Source organism: Serinus canaria, chromosome 3 (genome assembly GCF_022539315.1).
Source record: "Serinus canaria isolate serCan28SL12 chromosome 3, serCan2020, whole genome shotgun sequence".
NCBI lineage: Eukaryota > Metazoa > Chordata > Aves > Passeriformes > Fringillidae > Serinus > Serinus canaria.
In genome coordinates, this window is record NC_066316.1 from 15043857 (window position 1) to 15067552 (window position 23696).

At 40.6% G+C, this 23696-nt stretch overlaps 1 protein-coding gene across 6 annotated transcripts in view; it reads right to left on the reverse strand.

The window, feature by feature from the left end:
• Positions 1-23696, reverse strand: part of VPS54 (VPS54 subunit of GARP complex) — a 52980-nt gene that overhangs the window by 23600 nt on the left and 5684 nt on the right. The window contains exons 1-10 of one of the 6 annotated variants that reach the window (XM_030235693.2): positions 23149-23261; positions 22720-22803; positions 14187-14348; positions 13245-13350; positions 13109-13153; positions 11560-11638; positions 9055-9089; positions 7621-7678; positions 4801-5186; positions 859-985 (exon numbers count right to left, since the gene is read on the reverse strand). In XM_030235693.2, the coding sequence (XP_030091553.1) occupies positions 859-985; positions 4801-5186; positions 7621-7678; positions 9055-9089; positions 11560-11638; positions 13109-13153; positions 13245-13350; positions 14187-14322 (972 nt within the window). In that variant the 5' untranslated portion in view covers positions 14323-14348; positions 22720-22803; positions 23149-23261. Of the gene's footprint in view, positions 1-858; positions 986-4800; positions 5187-7620; positions 7753-9054; positions 9090-11559; positions 11639-12533; positions 12747-13108; positions 13351-14186; positions 14349-22719; positions 22804-23148; positions 23262-23696 lie in introns of those variants that run through there. The other 5 variants (XM_030235690.2, XM_030235691.2, XM_050973219.1 and 2 more) reach the window with 5 other exon arrangements.

Here is a 23696-nt window from a genome sequence, read left to right on the forward strand (position 1 = left end):
CTGTGGCAATACCAGCTGAGTCTCTTCCTCCCACCCCTTTTCCTGCCAATTCCTCAAGTGAGCTCATTCACAAGTGCTTAAACCTGTGGATATTTCTAACCATGAGTGAGTTTCCTGATCCTGAGCAAGATTGACACTAAGCTCAGCCCGAGTGAGAGGCTGGCAAGGTGCAGCACAGAGAGCAAGGAACCACAGGGCAGAAAGGGGAGCCTTGCAGTGCTACTGCTAGCCACTACATCTCCTGAAATGGATTAAACAAAACTGAACAGGAGGTCATAGGCTCTAGCAATTAATAAAGAGCCCTAATGGCAAAATCCAGAAAAATCTTCTCTGGGCTAGAAAGCAACCACAATAGCCTAATCTTTGTATGTTTATGATCTTCAGAGAAATGAGTAATATATATCTATATATACTGTGAATGAAGCATGCATTCAGGGCAAGCATATGCTTGGTATAAGCACCCATAAAAGCACGGGGAGACAGAATAAGAACAACACGCAAATATCAGCTTTCATTGCAAAACTTAAATTTTACAACCAAGTAGATCAGAGTCCATGTTCTTTTCCACTTACATGCTTAGGTTCAGGAAGTGGACTCAGTATACATTTAATTACAGAAAGGAGAATTGATTATTTTGAAAAAATAAAGTGGGCCTGGACTGCAGTTCAGAGTTTAATTAGAATTGTTTAATCTTATCAAGCACAAGAATAAATGGGCAGGGAGAGGTGTGGATAAGAAGACAAATAGTCTAAAATTATAGTGTTGCTACTAGAGACTGAGTGAATTAGTCGGTGCTAATTAAGTATGTTAAAGATGCAAACATATTCATGAGACAGTTTATTTCAATAACAGACATACCTCTTCTAGAATTTGGCAATCATCTTCTAGGGGTCTATTTAAATCATTGCGAGCATAAGTTGAAAACTCTGCAATCATCATTTTATCTATCAGCTTTTCCAGTTCACAAAGCTGTGAGCCAAGATGCCTAAGAAAAACAGCCATTGAGATATGAGCTAAATAATCAACCTGAAAACGAATCATTAGTTCACAGTTGAAGAAAATAACCACCCAGCAAGAAATTTCCATGCAATCAACACCGGCTTAATGGGAGGCTCCAATCTTTCACTCCTCAGAGCAGCTGAAATTATGCATTTTTCAGAGGCACTGTCACCTTACACCAAAACATATGGACTTGAATATTGATGGAGGATAAAATTTGGAAATAGGGCTTTTTCCTTTTCTTGGAAGGTGCCAAGTACCTCTCTGCCCAATGAGGTGAACCAGAACTAAGAATACTCACTGCTTGTCAGCATAAAGGTGTTAAAAAGAAGGAATACTTCTTTTGCTTGTTGAGTTCCTCAGATCATCAGTCCACAAGTTCTTCTAATTCAAACATTTAAGCTTTTGATGTGGTAACAGATTAAATTCACATGACAGGATGGCTTTCAGAGAACACACAGGAGTTTTTAAATTTGCCATTTTTTATGCTACTCTAAAGGAAAAATATTTTTCCCAAGTATGGGAGATTTTAGACCATATTTTGCAGACTGTTGTCATACAGAACCACAAGGGAATTTCTCACATCAAAAATGTCAACCACCCTTTAAAAGTGTGAATTTCAGAGATGTCAAACACTCCAGGCTTTTTAACTTCCACTAACAGCTGGGAACAAGTATCTGTAAAAATCAGACTGCCTTTTCTTTAACAAAAACAAACACAGACACTTTGCAAATGAGAATTAAGTGGAGCTGTGGTATTTTAGATAAGACTAGATACAAAATGGGGGGATGAACATGGCTTTCATTCAGTGTTGGTGTAGCCTAATCCTTTGCTGTCATAACTTATGACTCCTGGCTCCTCCTCCTTGCAGAAACCCAGATAGCCAGCACTGAGCTGAAGTCCAGGAATCTTGCTGGATCTGAGTTGAGCAGATTAACTTATTTAATTTCAAGATGATCAGGGATGTACCTGCTTTTGAAACCGTTCAATAATTCATTGGAATGGACAAAGCAGACATATTTAAAATATCTAATTTAAGCAAAAATAGCCTCTAGAAAATCCAAGCCAGTTGTATCATGGGCATTTCAGAACAAACACAACAGGAAAACACCACAAAGATTGTAATAACTTGCAAGACTGCATGACTAGGAGCCACAACACAAAGGCTCTTACTGAGGTAAGCATGAAGATGCTCCTTGGTGCTAAACTGCACTGAAACACACCAAAACCTGTCCTCCCAAAACTCAGCTACGGAAACATCAAACAACAGTTCCCAGCACCTACCCTCACCACTTTGTCCAAGAGGTTTTAATTCCTAGCAGCCACAAAAATCCCTCCAACCTGAAATATTCAGGAACAAGTCAAACCTTAATTCACACTACAGAAAAACACCTTGGTAATTATCTCTTAACAGGTACCACTCACACATCAGATCCTTTCAATGAATACTGAATATGACAACTCTACCATGGAAAATGATGACTGCAGGGTAAAGCTTATTTTAAAATACATAAATGAGAACTATTTTTCCATGCATCAGCTTTACTGAATAAAATACTATGAAAGTGTGGTTTGCTAGCATACCTGGGGGGGAAAAAACCCAAAACACAAACCAGAAAACCAAACCACTCCCCCAAACAAAAAAAATCACTTTATCTCCATCACCCCAACAAGGACTGTGAAAAGGATGCAGAAAGTATTTTTGCAGATTTTTAAGTTAGTTAACACATCAGCTTTCTTTTGTAAAATTAAAAGGGTGAACTTGAAAAGGTTAGAGTTCTAAAAGTTTAATTCTATCCTACAGTAGCAACAGTTACAACTGACACATAATGAACCCAGTCTAAAGACACCAATGTATTACTTCACACAACCTTTACAATTTTTTAATTTTTTGCTACAACTATAAACAAACCGCATTTTTCTCTGCATACAGTATGACAAGGGAAAAATTGATAATTTGAGTCATTTTCTTACTGCTTTATATTGAATGATTCTGACATGACTCAATTGAAAACACCAAATTCTACAAGCTGCCATGGCAACACTAAAACAAGATGGGAGTTTTTTTCATCAGATATTTAGTAAAAAAATAGCAATTATTTAGAAAATGTGTTATTGTTTTAGAAGTATCTTGCTAAATAAACTGGGTATTTAACTCACTTGACAACTGCATCATTCTTGTTCAGAATAAAGCAAGAAGATACCTTTGGAATTTCTTAGGAAAAACTGAAGAATTTGTGCTTTTAAAAAAATTTATTTATTTTTAGAAACACAACATTCTACTGAGAAGTTTTATCAAGACTTCCATCCTTCCACTGCACATTATTTCTTCACAAAAGCTATATACACAGGCCACTGTGAGATTTGAAAACTGTGCTGGGCTTCTCAACTGCACTTGCATTTCTGGTGGGGTACATGACTTAGGTAGCTCTTAACTCACCTCTGTGAGCCTTTATGTCCAAAGCAGAGAGGACATTTCCCACACACATCACTGTCTGTGACTATCAAAACAATTAAGCTTTACTCATATAAATTATTCTTTACAGACAAGACGATTAGCTAAATATGTTCCACACCTGAGGGTAATTTTGAAACAATGGCACATTCTTGGGTCATCATGTCAATCAATGATAAGAGAAGGCACTCTCTGCTGACAGAGCACACAGGTTACCCAGCTGCAAAATACAGCTGATTCTGAGTGATGCTGTCACAGGGCTGTAGAACTGCACTGACTTGTCACCAAGGTCAATACAAAGGTGACTCAGTCAAGGGCTGTGCACCAGAATCAAGTGGTTGATAGCAGGAACACTAAAGAGGACAGACTGCACGGAGGCGTCTAAAGAGAGACAAGTTACACTTTTTAGATAGTCTGTTTCTAGGTTTTTTAACAAAAACTCTTACAGCAACACTACCCCAATAATTTTTAGCTCTTTTTTTTTTTTCATTTTTAATGCTTTTTCTAGGACTTTTTCCTGAGAACTTTTCTACATAAAATTTGAATGTTTTTCCAAACTAGCTAGAAGATGTGTTAGGAACTTGCCAGAAGAGATGGACAAGAGCAGTAACTATATAAAGTTCTGAACATTCATGTTGCAGGTACTGAGCAGCAATCATGCTTCCATTATGCAAGCTGTGGGCCACTGGGCTGCAGGAACCACAAACCCTCTAAACAAAGCACCCTCACCCAGCATCAACATAGAAAACTTAACACACAGCTCCTCAGCTGGCTGATGCAAGCCTTGGAGCTGATTTAACCACACACTGCTTCTGCCAGCATCATGCCACACTGGCAGCTTTGCATGCACCACTTTTTAAGTACCTATATCTTATGACAGCTTATTTTATCAGGTAGAAGGTTCTACTCTGTTAATATTCCTGCATGCTCCTTTAACAACTCCAGCCCAGGTCAGCCACTAAAGACATGGGCCCAAGGGCCCATCCCTGGGGTGCTGCCTGCAGGAGGACTGCAGACCCCACGTGGAAAACACCTACAAGCCATGCAAGATTAAAGTCCAGCCACAGCTCTGCTCTCATCTCTGCACCCCTAAATCATCTGTAAACCAGAACAGAGGACAAAGCATTTAGATGTGAAAAGTTCACTCCACTCCAAAAAACACCCACCCCATCTCTGGCAAATGTATTAGTCACACTGCTTATGCCACACTTATATTTTATACCCTCTGTATTAGGTCCTCTAAGAAAGAATGAACAAAGGTGGAACAAATCCCTCCAGCCAACATAATGTGCTCAACACATGCCAGCTCTGCTTGCATTTTATGTATTTCCTACACGGTTACCTACCGGAAACTGTGAATACCTTGAAGCTCTTGCTGTAACACCTCTTGTGTTGTTGCTATTAAGTCCAAAGCTCCAACATACTCCGAAGTGGAGAGCAGCAACTGTACTGTGGGCTGTGTTTGGTGTACAGTAGCCATTAACTTCAGTTTATTGTATGCTTTTATACAGTTATTTCTGGTGAGTGACAGTCTTAAAACTCGAAGCGATCCTTCACACATTACTTTATCAATTTTAGAGATTTTCTCTCTAAGCAATTTTACAGCCTGGGAGGTTTTCCTGAGGTAGTCCTGCAACTCATGCTGAGAGGTCATTGCATGAAAAAATGCTTCTGAACGGAGAGAAATCTGATGAGCAATATTGACTTCCACAATGTCCAGATAATGGCTCAGCTGGGAAGAGGAGGGAAGAGGAAAAACCAACATTATTGTTATGACCTGGAAGCTTTATCACCATACAAATACACTTTCAGAGTATTTGTCTCATTGTGTCATGGGGAAATTTTGCTAATAAAAGTTAAATCCCTTTGTTGCTGTGGTTTAATAACTTCTTAAATTATCTCAAGATCAGTGAGGGAAGACTGATTTGATACCTTTCCTGCTTGAAAATAAAAAGTTAGAGAAGCAAATAAATCTAAAATACCCAAAGTTTAGTAACACATGGTTTCACACTGGCCACAGAATATGGACAATAAACAGGAGACAGCTCTGCATACTGGCTTGTGAGCACCAGTATATATATGCAGATAAGCTACGAAATCTAGGTCACTGAAGCTGCTAAAGGTGCAGCCACTGTATTTCATGACCCACCACTGGAATGGCTTTGCTTATTTAAAAAGCTGTAGTACCTTCTTTGTACAAAAATCTCCAGGGTATCTCTGGCTGCAGTTGTACTTTTGCCAAGCAGCTGGAATTAGTATTAAGCCTATTTCCTGTGTGCTGGCACTGTGGGATTCCCAGAGACAGAGTACACCTATATGTTCAGAACATGAAATTCAAATTCTTTGTGTCCAACAGTTACCAGACCTCTGTGCTGGTCTGATTCTTTCACTGTAATAGCTCTGTGTTTTGGCTTATGCTGAATATGCAAACTGAAAGGACTGAGGCTTTGGGATGCTCATCTGAATGTTAATATTCAGATGACCTGGTTTCTCAGAGGTGCCAAGCATTCAAACCTCCTGCTGAATTTCAAAAGGCCAACCAGAGATGGAAAGGAAATCAGCTGGAGAATGTCTCATTCTTGGAGTTATTTTCATACTGCTTCCCATGAATACAAGAGGGATTTATACAACATATAAACCCAACTTTTTTGTTCATATCTAATTTAATCAGAAGCATCCTCCACCAACCAGCTGTGACACACCTAGCCACAGGGAAAGCCAAGACAGACTGGGACAGAGGGATCAGAGAAAGGGCTATTACAAACAACTATTTATGTGATTGTACCAACCAGATGCTCCAGGTCCCTTCACTGTGCTAAACAAGGTAGAACAAACAGAACAAACAGCTCCTACTTCAAAAAGCTTACAGTCCCAATGCAGGGCAACACATGGGAGGAGGTAAAGAAGAAAACACCATGAGGAAATTTTTGAAGTAAATCAACAGCAGTCCAAAAGAGCTTGCTTAAGACAAAGTTTTCAAAATCCTTTTGGAAAATGGTGCTGGAGCTAGGGACAATTACAGCAGCAGGGTGCACATTTACATGTGGTAAGTGTAAACCTCGTGCAGTTCAGAGGCTTTAAAAAGTAAAACAACAAATGTGGACTCATTTCAGTCATATGAAGTAGTGTTTTCACTCCTCTGCATCAGTGAGGGCTCTGGGTGTGCTTCAACACAACTCCTTTCTGAGTGTCCTTGATACTTCCAGGCACATTTTGGGAATTTCACAACACATGCCAGACGCTGTTTTTTCATCTTCAGACAGCAACTGCCCCAAAAATTTCCAAAGAAGCCTTCCTCCAACTTTAGATGTGGAGGACAACCTAATAAACCTCTGAGTTAGCCTCCAGCAGAGCCTGTCACTTCTTCCTGAATTGGCAGGAGAGGAGGAAGACTAATTCCCAGAAATTTGGAAACACCTTCCAGACAATCTCATGTTATTTTTTCCTAAGGTACCTTATTTTTTCCCAATGTACCTCAGTATTCAGATTTTCTAAAAGCATTTGATGGGCATTTGTACTGTAAAGATGACTCATTATGAGATTTTTCTATATTATGACCACATAACCAGCAAAAAAAGATAAAATCAACTAAGAAGAGTCTTCTGCTTTCAATATAAAAGAAACCCCTCTGCTTTCATGTTCTCCTTTGTGAAATGCAAAAACAGATCAGTGCAGACAACATCAAAAATAAGAGGAATCTCCTGAAACACAAACACCACAGGATTTAGTGTTGCTTTTAGCATAGAAACCACAGTGCCTCAAATCTGAAATTTTCCTAAGATGTTGGAAAATAACAGTCTGACACAGTGTACAACCTGTGCAATCCAGCCTTCCCTTCTCACGGACTGCTCTTCCTCCCTAAGAAAACTACTCCACATCTCTGAAGTTCTCCATATATAGCTGTTTCAGTCAGTTACAGCTGTCGTGAAAAGCCAGTTGTTACATCATACACAGATTCTTTTTTTCCAGATTTGACAGATTTACTGAGCAGGGGAAAAAAGTTCTCTTTCAGTAGGATGCTTCCTGCATGACTGCCTAACAATCTGTAGGCTGACATAAAATGAGAGATAGCAAAGCCCACAATGATGTCACAGCAGCAGCCATGGACTTCCTTTGCAGTATTCACCAGCACCGATGGATAACCATAACTTGTGTCAAAGCTGTACCTTTTCTTGAAGTAACTTGGAAGAAGCTGCATCACGATTTCCTTTTCCACCAGCGGTACTAAAATGAGACCATGGTAAAACGGCATTAAATGTTAAGGAATCTTCCAAGGCAAAATCTGGTTTCATAAAAATCTGAAACAGAAAAACAAAAGAAATAAATGTGCCTCACTCACCCCTATATTTTTTGCCCCAGTTAAACACATATCCTGTCTCATTAAGCTAACAGAGACCTTATTTGTTGATTTCAAAATCCAGATTTTCATTTATCTGGACAAACAAATTCATTCCAGACCTTACAACCAATGTACTTTAAAAGCTCATATGACCTGACAAAGTCACATCCTTCTGAAAGTGGAAGTCACAGCTCCAAAATTACATATGGATTCAACCACCTGAGATGACCTAAACACCCTGAGTGTGCAAACATAGGCAGCTTTGAAGCACAGGTCGGCCCTCTCAAGGATCTGAGCAAAGCTTCTTCACTAACAAGGGCATCCTGCAGCTGATCTGCTCATTCCTGGGGCCACAGCTCCCACCAGGCTGATCATCCAGATGGCTGTCAGGGTGCAGCAAGTGTTCCCTGGGAGGGAGCAGAGCCTCAAGCTGACATCCTTTAAGCAGGATGTGGCAACTGCCGCTGGAAACAGGAAGAGTCAGTAACATGTAACATTAACCACACCCCCTGGAGAACTATTAGTCTAAAATTCTCTCTGGTAACATTATTTATACTTGACAAAACCTTGAACAGTAGAACCCTCTTCCTTTTATTTATGAAGTGTAATTTTAAAAGGTTCAACACAGACTCCAACATCACACCACACTCAAGCATTCCTGTTTCCTGGAGTTTACACACTGCCTTGACAATTACTCAAGTCACAGCCTACACGACTGGCACAGAGATGCTGACCCATATTAATACTCTTACTTCTTACTGTACCTATAAAAAAATTATTCAGACTAAAATAGAATCTGGAGCTGTGTCTTTTGCAACCTGACACAAAAATCCACATCATGTATGCTCCATGCTTATATGCAAGGGAGCTCTGATCAAGGATTCAAGTAGTTAAACCTAATGCTGACTTGTACACTAGGCAATATTCAAGCTTTCCTCAAACTCTTCACAAAGAGAAGTTTTTCCTTCCTCCTAGACTGGCTAATTCTGCTCAGCTCTGAGGTCTTAACGTCATTTATTTAAAGATGAAAAAAATAATGGTATTTGTATTATACTTTAAGAGAAAAACTGAGACCAGTAAGAAAAAAAACCAAAGCAAATAATCCTGTCTTTAAATTCTGAGCACTACAGATCCTCTTGAGAATCCAGATCCCCTAGTCATCAGTGGGGACAAAATTTCTACAAAGAATAGAGTACATGCATATATCCAACACTTCATGCGAGAAAGCCTTACAACAGCTCCAAGTCCACAGAAGCCATACCTTAGGTACTTGTTCCAGATCTGTCCTGGATTTATCTAAAATTAAACAAAACACAGGTAGTCATTCATGAGCAAACAATAGGAAACAATTCCCTTGAACAAGTGAATCCCATGAGGAAGTTTTCAAGACAATGATGCCATGTTCCTCACAGAGGGGGAACAGGCTTACAAACTGAAATGAAACTTTCTGACTGAACATGAGGAGAACCTTGATGACATGAGGACAGTCAAGCATTGGAGCAGGCTGCCCAGAAGGGCTGGGTACTGCAGAGATTTTCTGGATGTATATTTGTAGATATTTCCTGGATATTTCTATTTTTCTTGGTAAAGCTTTAAATGGCTTGGTCTGACCTCACAGCTGACTGGCTTTGAGATGGAAGTTGCAGTAAAGGCCTTCTGAAGTCCCTGCCAACCTGAAATATTCTTATTCCTTGAAGTACTCTTGTCATTTGCAGTTCAGGTCTCATGCCCAGACTACTTAAGGGAGTTTGCACTTGGCTGCTTTGGCAGTGCCAGTGTTTGTCATACAAAGCAATCCACTTAGCACTTCACATTCATTAGTGCACTGGCAAGGGTCAGTAAAAAAGGTCCTTCTAACATCATCCCAGTTTTAATGCTTCAGACTGTAGCTGCCCATACAATCACTTTTGCACAGCACTTGGAGATTGGACGCACTAAGACTGGCAAGAAGGATGAACAAGGGCTTGGGCCAGAGTCCCAGGCACTGACCAAGCTGCACAGCAGCACTAATTCCCATGGAGTATGCTGACCTGACAATTGCAGAGGGTGAGAGAACTGAGCTGGGAAAAGTTAATTCATTATATCCCAGCAGAACTCGAAGAAAAGGCAAATTCAGACTTTTGAGGTTCAGCCAAAATCCCCTGTCCCACCCTCACTCATTACTTTAGTGGGCATTATGAAGAGGGGGCACACTGGAGGACAAAAAAGTTGAGGAATTTAAAAGCAATAAGCCCATATCTCTGCTGGACAGTCTGCCCAACCCTGATAAACATGGCCAAGTGCTACCCCAGCATGAGCTCCCATACTGCTCTCTTTGGTTTTCACTTCATTTGCCTCTTACTTTACTTGTATCAGGTACAAAAGGCAACCTTGGAATCATCCTGCTGTCCTCAGCCTTTGGACAGACCAATTCTTACAGGAGTGAAAGGCTAAGTCTTATGGGATGGAGTTAGAGGAAGACAGGAAACAGTAACAGCAGAATTTACAGAAAATCATAAATTTCAGTCTACCAAATGATGCTTCTACTAAGAACTGTCCAGCTACACAAGGAGTTTCTGTCCCAGTTACTTTGGTGACAGAAACTTTCTCTTTTAAAAACACTCAGACTCTTTTAAGATGGATTAAGGTAAGACTGAAGAAGGCACTTTGATTTTGCAGTATGCAGCACAGACAGACTCATTCTGGAACAGCTATTCCAAAGTAACACCAACACAAAGAAATCCCACAGAAGGGCTTCCTTTTGCACAGAAGAGGAGGAAGAAAGTCAGCAGAAACAACTTGATCAGAAGGAGTAAACTACTGAATCCTTTTTACTGTATTACCTGTAGACATTGATATAGATAAGACTTCTCAAAGAGATTGATAAATGAATAAATGAACCCTTTTATGATAATGTTTTTGAGAAAGTAAATTAAAATAAATAATAAAAACTTCCTCCAAGTTATGAGTGTTTCTTTTAATAGTTTGGTTTGGTTTTTTTTATTTATTTTTTTTATTTTGCCCCTTGCCTTCTTTCCTGTCTAGTTTCCTGTTAGTTGAACTACTTCCATGAAGTCCTGAAATTCAGCCTCCACAGGCAGGTTTGAGCTCCCCAGCACAAGGCAGACCTAAATAGACCGGAATGAATCATGTCAAGAGCCACAAAGATGATTAAGAAACAAGGAGGAGAGACTGTTTAGACTTGAAAAGCCCAGGGAAGGTCAATATGCTAAAGATCTGATATGGGGGTGCTAAGAACACAAAGCTGATTTTTCTCAGTGGTGCCCAGTGCCAGGACAGGAGGCAATGGGCAGAAACTGATACATGAAGGATTTTATTTGAACACAATTATTTTTAGTGGAAGGGTGGTAGAACATGGAAACAGGTTGCCCAGACAGACTGTGTCATTCCATCTGTGAGATCCACAACTGGACATTGTCCTCCCAAAGGTGGCCCTGGCTTGAGCAGATGGTCTAGACTAGATTGTCTTGAGATACAATTTCCCACCTTAGCCATGATATGACTCTCATGGCAAAGATACAGGAAAGGCACTGCAGTTCTTCACTGAGAAGCCAACAGGTGATAATACAAATTTGAGTTTCCAATTCTTGTTTCAAAGAAATAATCAGCTATTATTGTACATGAAGATCTCAAGCAAGTAACAGAGACAATTAGTACATTATAGAATCAATAATGAGTAATATTCATAACACTTGCTACTGATGTTATAACATTCTGATACAAAAAGACACCGTTTTTTAATGACTAAAGGAGGCTTTGACTGTACCGTGAGTGTGTAATAGTGTCCTGTCAAAGGTATCTTTAGAAGTACAAATATTCTTGCACCTTTCATGAACCTTCTCTCTCTGTAGAACAGAAAATATATTAAAGAATTATTCTGATGCTTAAAACACAGATTTTTTTTTCATTTGAAGCAAAACATTCAGTGAAACACAACTAAATTATGCAAAATAATTCTGCCAAGTGCACAGTATTTTCTTCCTCTATAAGCTCAGACAAAATTTGTCCAGGTGAAAGGTACTAAAAACTTCAACCAATAGTGGATGTGGTGTTTTTTCCTGTATCTTTACATCTCAAGAGAAAATGAACACAGAAATTATTGAAGAGGTGTAGTAACTTCTCTACATAATGATATACAATCATAGATCAACTGTAATTACATGTACAAACACTTATTTGCTGACTAATCCAGGAATCACACTAACACACAAAGAATCCTTTTTCACTGCTAAATCAAAATGGATGAAAGTAGAAATTACTTGCACATATTACTAATGAGTACCTTGCTGAAACTATGTATCTTGTTTCATCATGCTGAGCTTCGAATTTTAAACACCACCAGAGACTACAATGGTGATAAATTTTGTTTCTAAAGAGCACCAATGTTAACTAGATTTCTGCAAGAAGCTACATCACAGCTCAGGTGCCAGTTTCAAACCCTTCCTTCATTTAGCATTATGTCACTACATTAAGTACTAATTTTAAAGGATGAAATCTTAAAATATTTTAAATGCTGAATATGTGAGTTAAAGGCAATAGTTCAGTTGTAGTTCATTAATAAACAATTCCCTTCTACAGTCTTTAGCTATAATTACACAAGTAACATTTCCTGCAGCTAATTCTGAACCAACCAAAAAAAAAAAAAAAAAGGAAGTTACAAACCAAGGAAGCAGAGAACAGCAGGAGACTTCTACATGTTCTTTCAGTTAAAAAAAAAAAAAAAGAATACTACATACTTACTGACACTTGTATTTTTAAGAGATTTTAGAAGTCTCCTACTGGTCCTGGTGTCCTTAGGTGTAGCTTACACTTCCCTGTTACAAAAGAAATCACCAAGACAATAGGCCTCTTTATAGCTTAAGAAGTTAATGTATAAATGTTTCAATGTTTACATTGAAGACTCCTAAAAAATATTGCCCTAAAATAACCCCTGCAGCATGTAGCATTCGATCCAAAGGTCTGAGAATGCTATGTTGCACTGTATAGCCCAATCCTTAAACAATTCTTACAGGAAAAAAGGATTAACAACCAGAAAGAACAAATATGAACTGCAAACCATGGTGCAGAGCTCAGTACTCAGAAACAGAAGTTAAAAATAACATGAAATTGTCTCAGGACAATTCAGAGAGCATTTTCCACATGATGAGTTCTGAGATTATAAAACTAGAAATGTCTAATGAAGACCCAAACAACACTGGAAAAGCAAATTAATTATCAACTAACTGTACAGTGGGCTACTAGCCAGGATAATCTCATTAGAAGAAGATTCTCTTTCTGGTTCCTAGGACTATGTGCACCTAACTGGGGGTTCTTACCGGAGTGATTTCCTGTTGGTATAATGCAAAATGTTCCTTGGTGATCTGTGGGAGGTAGAATGAAGGCGTGACTTCAGTGTCCACAAAGTCCACTCCCCATGTTTTTGTAAAGAAATCAGATTCCCTTTTTGCTAACCTAGGATCATTTAGTGCTGCTGGGAGATTGACTTTGGAATGATAAATAGTCCATCTTTGCTGATCCACAACTAGAGATGGGCTGTCATGTAAGCTATTGGGATTGCCTGCAGCACAAAAGAAAAGACAGTTTGTTAGGGTGAGAAACAAAGCTGTAAGCTTTTGCTAAAATGTGGTTCTTAAGCAAACCATATTTTACCAATTACATACTGATTAGAATTATCTATGCAAATGACCAATGATATTCTCCTTCTGCAACACTTAACCTTGCATTTCTTCTATGAGATTAACCAACTCAAGTTTTGAACGCAGAAGCGGTGTATTGACACTCCTTGAACAGATTTCGTTCAACATTAGTTTCTACTGAAGAGAAAAAGATTCCAACCACAAACATATTTCTAATAATCTGATCTTGATCAGAATGAGAGCTGCAATTAGCTAGCATTATATGTCCTAATTCTTAGGATCCCACCCCACCTACTTCTTTGTGTGAGCTAAGCCTTAGTGCAACAAAACAGCTGGAACCATGACCAAAATCTGGTTTAACAACAGCACCAGAGACTTAGTACTACAGACAGGTCCCTCGCTTCTTCCTGCAGAAGGGCTGGGATGTCTCCCAGAAGGAATGCAGTCAGGCTCTAAGCACACTGGACATGTCTGCGACCAGCTCTGTCAGACTGCACCCTCTTCTTACATGGAGTATGGATCACAGTTGTAATGTGCAATGATGCAAGCAAAGTCCCACCTATAATGGAGACATCTTAAAACAAGCTGCAAATAGTCCCTCCTATTGCTCCAAAGGGACACTGGGTGTATAAAAAGGAATCACAGCATGCTTGGAAGACTATAGCTTAGTACTCTACACAAGAAATATTGACTGGATAGCTGGCAATGGTTCAGCAAACTGAGCTGTCTTCTCCCTCTGCCTGCACACCAGCATTACCTGTGGGTTCCTTGGGACACACGTCCGGCAGGGACTGCACAGGGCGAAAGCGTTTCGTGGTGTCCACTTCTTTTTTAAAGAAAGCATCGCTGCTGTTTGACTGAGGCACTGGTGAAGAACTGTGGCTTGATGCCATTGCATAAAATCACCACTTGATAAAAGCTAAATAGGAAACAATAGATATCAAGGCTTTAATAAAGCTCTGGGGAGACGCTGTATCAAAACAATGACACTCCAGTATTGTTTTTAACTGCAATACTTCAACTGACACATTTCAACAACAGGAGAAATTTTATTTTAAACACAAAAATAAAAGGCAGAATGTAACTTCATAGTCTGTTCCTCACACACCTGCAGGTTTGGAGGATAGCCTGTTCCTGTGCGCAGCAACAATAAAATGTTACATTTGGAAAAAAAAAAAAAAAAAAAAAAAAAAAAAAAAAAAAAAAAAAAAAAAAGGCAAGTCTTTCAGGCACTTCTTTCTTTCTTGCCATAACTCTTGCAGCCACAGTGCAAACATTCACAAGAGAATTTCCTCTCAAATATCAGGAAACCTTGTACTTGAACCAGGAAAACTGACAATTCAACTTTTATGGCGGCCTAGTAAAGTACAATTATTCCAGCATAATGTATTTGCATAGAGAAGACAAATCATAGATCAAAAAGCTCCAGAGTAAGGAAAGTCCCACTAATTTTCAGTTCAATTTTAAGATCCCAGTTTGAAAATAAATAGCCTTAAAAATTTTACACCAGGGCTGAACTTAATGAGTTCTTTCCATCTGTAAACAAAACTGCATTTTCATCAAAGTATCAGACAGTAGTACAAACACAACTATTAGAGGTTTGAGAATTTATTAAAACTGCACGGTTCAAGGAGTGCCTGTTCAAAGGGACTCATCTGGATCCTTGCCTTTAAGGAGAAATTAAACACATCTAGCAAGATCTTAGCATTTAACTACTAACCCTTAATGGACACTTAAACTACTCACTACCCTGTGAAGGAGCACAAAAAGATTAAAGGCCAATCTTATCTTCAAGTGCTAAAGAAGGCACCAATGGATGGCTGTATCTCACTCCCTCGGCTGCCAGCAGCATGCCATATATTACGAATCTCATTTGGAAAAGAAAAGGAACAGGTTCTACTTTGTTGAAAGTGTCCTACAAAACAATTCTAAAAGAGATGTTCAGTTATAACAGAGCATCCCAATGAAGAGATTTATAGTAAGGAAAACTTACTAGCAGACAGAGAATGGGAACAGTCAGAAGTAGTCAGACAAAAAACCTTTCCAGACATCTGACGGATCTTCCTTAAATATCATAAAGCATTAATCTCTCTCCCCCAAAAGCCCCACAAAACCCTTTTTCTCTACTGCTTTTATTGCTTATGTTCTTCCCTTGACATTTCCAAAGTAACTTCTCAATTAAGCTCTTCTCAAATGTTTTGGGGTGGTTTTGTGAAAAATCTAGTATATTATGATAAAACACTTATTTTAGCATTCTTAAAAAACACATCCAGTGCTATGTTGCCATGACCAAGTCTCCTAAAGGCATACAGTAAATTTATCTGCACTTGGAACTGCTTCAAAGTGCTGTATTTGCAGTTTTTCTCCTGAAAAAGCCTCTGTAATATGAGCCACAGTCTGCTCTAGTCAGATGTATGAGCAACTCCAGCAATTTGTAGAAATCTTCTAACTCGTGCAAGCCTTTCATTAAGCCTTTCTCCTTTCCCCACAATCAAGTACCACCTCAAAGAACTCTCTAGGATATGAATTGTCTCAACTACATAAATCTGAGTGGGGAAAACACTATCTGTGTGATGCTAGCCCAAGAATTAAATCAAATTTCAAAGACAAGTTAAGACTGAAGAGTAGCTCAACACCTCAGCATTTCAAAAACAAGCTCGGCCTACTCTTGCACAGGTATTTTCATTACTTATTACCATGAAATATTTACTGACAAATCTTAAAATAGAAAGGAAAGAGTACAATAAAATAGCAGTGCAAGCAGTAACCTTCATACTGTTGAGTGGATTTCAACAAGATACAAGGCTTCATAGGCAGAGGCCTTCTTAAGTGGCACGCAATCTGATGCTGCACTAAATTATTCATAGCTGGCAGCTATTCTAGTACCCTCATAAGTCAGGACCTTATGGATAATTAACCCCAATGAACAACCACATTTGCACAAGAAAAAAATAATTTCTGGACTGCCCAAAACCAGTCATTCCTCAAAATGCAGTCCTTAAATTGACCAACAAGGTTTAACTTCAGAAAGACAAAGAAAACTGGATAATAGTACCTGAATTAAATCCACATTACAAAGGAATATGTGCTAAGCCCATATAAAGGCAAAAATCCTGCCCTACGCTCATCTCTGTACACTAACCTTACCCACAACTGAAAAACTTTTATTTGTTCACCAACAGAACAGCAGTTCCTTGTGCTCCACTACTAAACATTTTATAGACAAATGCATCTATAACTAGCCCCTAAATCAACATTTTAAAATACACAAAAATAAACATGCTGATTTAAACATACCAAAAAAATGAAACTCAGTGTTAACACAGAACAAAACTTCTGCAGAATATTTTAACTGATTCAATTTTCCATGCAAGTGAAAGACAGGTAAATGCAGTTAACTGCACTAACTGTGCAAAATGACAGGCAGGTAAATGCAGTTAACTGCATCAACTGTGCAGAGTGAATTGGTGAGTCCCCTGAGTCTCTTACTTAGAAGAACACATGGCTGTAGTAAAAATATGTGACTGTGTAACTTCATGACATCAGTGTTTAAATTATATACAACTAAAATGGGTTAGATCAACTGTGTTTTCTCCAGTAATCACCATAATTTACTCACATTCTGTCTAGCAATGTGTATTAAACTAACGCAATTAAAAAAAACGTTTAGAGGTTAGACACAAAAGTAGTGATGGAGCCTGGAACCCATGGCTCTACTTGCAATATGCCTTCAATATATTACATCTGTTTTGTACACACTGTATTAATTTTCTGATTTAAAATTATTATATTAAATTACACTGTCACTGTAATGACTTAATACTGCTGAAGTTAAAACAAATCAGCCACGGCAACAATGAAAATAGCTCTGCTGATGTGAATTGACAGTATTCCTACAGTTTGAGCACACAAAGAGTTGCATTTCAACTTACAGCCTCCTCTTTAAAAACATTCTTGTTCAGTAACACGCTCAGCAAGTACAATATGACACAGCTGTACAACACAGCATGGAACAAAACACTGTGGTGATAAGAGTAAGAGCCACGCGTTTGGGTACTGCACAGTCAGCAAAGAGCAGCTTGGAGCTAGCACTGCATTAATCACATGAGGTTATTTCTGAGATGACTGCGCTGTGACTCCTGAGTTTCGCACCCGAGGTTTCAGCTGTTGGAAGAGAGCACAACAACAAAGTGTATTACTCAGAAGTAATTGCACAGGGTGGTTGTAACTCTGGAGAACATGCTTGCTTTTCTAAGTATCAGGACTTGCACAAAAGTTCTTCAGAAACTGCCTTCCGGTATTCTAAGTGTAATTATTCACATGCTTTGTTTTTACAATATCATTTATAGAATCTGCTCTCCAAATTTTATTTCAGCTTCAAAAATAGTGACACCTAAGAACAGACACTCAGTACTCAGGGGGAAGAGCCCTCAAGGTTCCAACTGAACATGCAACACTGAGCAAGCTTTCCTTCAAGTATTCCCCATCGTCCACAACAAGACACACTTGGACACCAGCAGGCACTTTTCAAGGGGTATGCTCTGCATTCCAAAGGTAAGGAAGGAGGAGTTTCTCTGTGAACACAAATGGCATGTTAAAGTCCCTGCTGCTTGTCATGGCTTTGGCAACAAGAGTGAAATTAAAATATTTCAAGCACTCTTCTGGCTACCCAACATGCTTTGGAATAGAAAAGTATCAGAAGCCACCTGCAAGTCAAGCTGAAGCAAGATATTGCACCATTTCTAGAAGATATGATAAATACCAAAGATATTTATTAAAGAAAAGCATACCTGAAATATAACTAAAAGATAAAAATATACAAGGGACTCCTTCCAGGACCTCAACAGCTAAAAAATGGCATGCTGTTATTAGCTTAATATATTTACTCTGTTCTTAAAAGTTGAGCTTTCCCTATGTATTATTACACAGCTCTAAATCAGCAGGATTTCACCCTGCAACAGGGAAACCATGGTACGGGCAAAGTACACAGCACCTTTTTAAGACAATGTGAGCCAGACTGCACTAGTGCAAGCTTTCACTTTTACTCTTCAACCAGCTAATTCCTCAGGCTGAAATTCCCATGTTTGTCCCTGGTGTCCTGAGACAGACACCCCTGCTGCTGCAGGGGAGCCAAGGTTAGCTTGAAGCAGAAACATTTAAGCAGTTTCAGAGACTGAGGTTAAAGCTGTGGGAGCTGTTCTGCTAAGCCAAGCTCTTTCTGAACCCCTACTTCCACCCTGGGGTTTCAGAGGAGGAAGATGATGACTGTCAGGGGAATGATGAGGTCAGAGTCAGAGGAGAGCTGCAACTTGTCCCCGTGGCAAGCCACCCACATTTGGAGCACGCTCCAACATAAAACCTCTTCACACAACTTAGAGAGGAGGCCATATGAGCCTGGCCTTCCTGAGAGCCTAATAAACACAACTATATTTGTATTCACAAAAAACCCCACGTATTTGAGTGCATTCTGCACACCCCAACTGTATCCCCAGTCTCATGTTCTCACACTGAGGGTGTACCTTCTCTGCAAAGTTAGCATGACTGATGACCATCCAGGTTAGCCTTGCTGGGATGAAATCAACCCAACAAGCAAGAATGTATGAGCTATCTGCATTTCCCATCAGCCCTGCTTAGCCACACATGCTGTAATGCTCAAGCAGATTCTGTAATTCCTCAGACTGTGCTACTTTCCCACCAAACTGCAGAATGGGGACTGTGGAAAAGCAAAAGCACTTGAATAGCCCAAAGACTAATGCCACCACCCTCCCCTTGAATTGTCTCTTTCATAAGAACATCTCAAAACACACTCCTCAAACAGGGAAAGAGGCAAGAAAAAACAGTAGTGACTCCAAAGAAAGAACAGAACAGCTGCATCTCACTGCAAAGCACCATGGGTAGCCTACAAGGCCAGGATAAAACAACATCTGACTTTCATATTATCACATTTTGTACTGGTTTCTTTTGCCCTTCCCAGCTGTAGCCTCATGAACAGCAGATTTTAAACATTTTTTAAAAAAGCTTTAGCTGAGCTTCATTTCTTTAAACACAGGAATAAAATCATCTGAAAAGAATTACCCCAAAATGTCCCATCAATGAATAATGTCTTGTTATTTAAAATAATCCACAAGTGTAAACATTTTGTCAAAAACTGGAAAGCAGTTTATGTCCTTTTAGACAAACTATTTGGAAAGTAGTATTTTGCTTTCATTCAGGTACCAAATAAACAATTATACTAAACACTTCTGATGCACCCTCTGTAGCAAATGTACTTTCTCTCACCTGGAAACCCAACCTCCCAATGCTGAACATTAATTTGAAATCAGAAGGCAGACTCTGTGCTGGAGAAACAGACCTACCTACAGCTATTTATGTCATTATGCACCCAGTTCTTCCACACCAGAGGTGTCAGAATTGTTCAGAAACAATCAACAAAGCAGTAAAAATATGTGTCAGAAAAGGCCTTGTGGTTAGTTGCCCACACTATCACACAAGATTAGAATGAAGTCTCTTTGTACCCTTTTTTCCATCAGCATTACAGTTTGCATTATCCCCTTGAAAAACAGTGAAATGGGAGCATCTTACAGAACTCCAGAGAGATCCACACAGCTGAACAAAGACGAAGGAGCCCCAGCAGGCATTCCTACTACAAGTCTGTTAAAGGTAGAGACTGCAGAGCAGTGACATGTGGAGAAAAGGCAGAAGAACTGCACCAGCCCCAGCAAAAATCCCAACACCGAGGTCCTGACTTGACAAAAAGAGACCAACAGATGCTCACGTCAATTAGTGTCAAGAGCACGATTCCCTGTACTGCCCCTCCACTTGCCATCTTCAGCAGGACTAGGCTCTTGTTCATCAGAAAATCCTAAAAATATGAATTCTCAATTGTGGCATTCGTGTCTTTCCAAAGCCTTACCCAAGTCCTGAACTGGAAGTGGCTATGGAAGAGCCAAATAAAAATATTTCACAGTTTGACATGGTGCATAAAGCTGTGACCAGAGACTAACAAAAAGCAGGCCCAGTGCACCTCACATCAAGCCCTGACACAGGATGCCAGTCCACTGTCACTCTACAGGGCAGGTACTCTGCAAACAAGAACATCCAAACTTTAACTTGGCGAGCAAGAGAGCATGCCATCCATGTTTGCTGATAGTCCTTGTGGTATTAATACCTGCCCAACAGAAGATCAAACAAAACTGATCACCTCTATTCACATCACTTCCTTTTCATCCCTCAAACAGCTTCCATTTACAAAAAGAATTAATAATTCCATGGCATAAAACCCAATATGGTCATACTACACCTAGAATGCCAAAAACCAAAAGAAAGGTCTTACATTGCTGTATAAAGTCCATGCTGCTGTATACAGTCTGACAGTGAATGTATAAAAATAATGGAAACTCTCTAACATATTGCAAAGTGCCAGACATGCTACCCAATTCTACTAATCTAGTGTGCCCTAACACACACCCACACACACGCAAATTGGTCCGTCCCGTTCCCCCCCCCCCTTTTTTTTTTTTTTTCAAGAACAGATTGATAGAAAAAAAGCTGGGATATTTAAGCTAATAGGTATGAGTACCTTGGAACACCTGATCAGTACATGGACCTGTCAGTTTTGAGTATGAAGGAAACATGTTAACAATTCTTTACCTTCTGCTGAGGTTTTTTTTTGTTTTGTTTTGTTTTGTTTTGTTTTTTTTTAATCTAGCACCTAGATGAGGTGGGTGCAAAAAGCTAAAAATATTAAGACAAATCCTAGATTTGCTAGTAAATATAATTTGGACTTCTTCATATGAGGCCCCAGAAAAATGTGTGTAAAACATCCACACCCATGCTCACCTGCTCACTCTTTCTACTCCATTCACAAAACAAGACAAGAATAAACAAAGTGTGAAGGGGAAAAAACAAAAAAAAAAGGAAACCAAAGAAAAAAACTGAAGAAAAACTGTGAGCCTCTCAACTGGAAGGACAATATGATGTTCATGGGCCTTCTCTCTTCTTCAGACTCACAGCTCCTCATTTTCCCCAAACTCCACAGAAGAAAAGCAGAAGTGGCTTCTTCACAGAACTGCTGCCCCAAAAGAAGAAACAATACCTACAGGATCATGATTCCATTTCACAACCTCTTCCTGCTCAAACTGCCAAAGAGAATCCGGCAGTCTGCTTTCTCCACTCATTTCTAGTGATGCCTGACATTTTCCAGGCAAACAATATCTTCATTCAACATTGGAAATATGCATCTCCTTCTCCCCCCATGAAGCTTGTGCTCATCAACAAGGCAAGATTCCTGCACACATGCCAGACTCCCACTACAGAGAAAGATGGTGCTGAAGACAGAGGAACACTTGGGACAGATCCTGTTACTGGCAAATGGGACAGGAGAGATAGAGATGCTTCTCATTGTGCAACCTTCTGGCCTCACTGGTGAGGCTGTCCAGTGACTTTTGCGTGAACAGCCGTGGATCTCCTGTCTATTAGTCCATTTTAGGCACTGTTCTCCTACCCAGCAGATACACCAACCTAATGCCCAAAGCCTTTCAAAGCATGTCTGCACTACAGTCTGTCAAAGAGTCACATTGACTCTCAGGTCACAAGAGTAATTACTGCAGCCACTACAACAATTAACATACTGCAATTAGGCTTTTGAGTAAGAGAGCAACTTCTTGCAGGATTGCACAGCAACAGCTGCAAAGTCCACCGGACTTCTCATTCAGGACTTCATCAGTTCAGGTAAGACAGGAAAGTCAATACAGCACCTATGCTAGAAATTTAAAAAAAGAAAAAAAAAAAAAACAAACAAACCCAAACAAAAACAAAACAAAGAAGAAAAAACAAACAAACAAACAAAAAAAACACCTGCAAATCTGTAGCCCAGTAATTACTTTGATGGATCACTGGGTTGTGATAACAGAAATCCTAAGTATTTAAAGAGTATAAGAAAAACAGAGAAGAAAAAGGGACTTAGCAACGTAATAAGGCCCAAACTGGACAGTCAGAAGGGGAAAGTTTCTGCTGGGATTGCAGGTTGGTATTTTATTCCCCCATATGTGTATTTCTCCCAACATCACATACCGTCTTTGGAGAATTACGGTAAGGAAATGCAAGAAATTAATCTCCCCATCACACAATTTTAGGATCATCTACAAACCCAGGAACCACTGCATTCCTACACAGCTTATGGAACCAACAAGCCCTTTTAGCGCTCCACATCCCAGTCTATCCTGGCTGCCATGCGCCAGAGGAAAACACTAAATACTTGCTCTAAACGTTAGCTCCCGAGCCGGTCATACCTTATGGAGAACACGCCAGGAGTATCTCCCGGAGGCCGTCGTCATATCTCTCCCCGTGGCATCGTCGGGAGCGCTGCCGCGGACCTGCGGGACGGTGACCGCATGAGGGAGGCCCGGCCTTACGCCGACACCTCCGCACCCTCCCCGCGCCTCCCGCCGGGCACCGCCCGCTGCCCACCGGAGGTTACCATGGAAATTCGGAACGGGGATTTGCAGGGAAGGAGGGAAAGCGGGCCTCGGGCAGCCCCCGCCCCCGCCCACCTCCTCTCGCGTCCCTCCGCTCCACCGCCCGGCCCAGGCCGCCCGGGCCGCCCACACAAAGGGCACCCGGGGAAATTAAACTTTCCCGGCCGCTCCCCGGGGGAGCCCCGGCGGCGGGCGGGGGCGGAAGGCGGCGGGGCCGGCGGCGGGCGGGCCCCCGCGCTGTACCTGAGGCGCCGGGCGGGATGCGCGGCCTAGCGCGGCTCCTCCGCCGCGACACGTCGGTGCCCCCGCGCAGGGCGGCGCAGGAAGGGCCCGGGCGGCGGCGGGAGGAACCAGGCCCCGCCTCTGCCACCGCCCGGGGGAGGAGCCGCGGCCGAGGCCGGCGGAAGGGGCCGCTCGCCCGCCCGCCCGCGGTGGGGTTGTGGTGCTGGCCCCGCGGTGCCGGCATTTGGAAGCCCTCGTCACCATCCCCCTCGTTGGTGTTCCGCAGCCGGTTTGACTCAGATTTATATTTTAGGCTGCAGTTCTCCCTTAGGTCGCACCGAAGCAGTAACAGCGTCGTGCCTGATCTGCCTTTAACAGGCTTAAATTCTCGGCCGTAGCGCTGTGCCAGCCAACAAAACACAGGGAAACTCTGATTAATCAACAACAGCGATTCCGGCTGTATTTAATATCATAAGCATGTTATTAAGCATGCTTATGATATTAAATACTTGCTTATAAGCATGTTATGGGCACGAGTGTGGAAATCCGTGGGTAACACGGTTTCACGC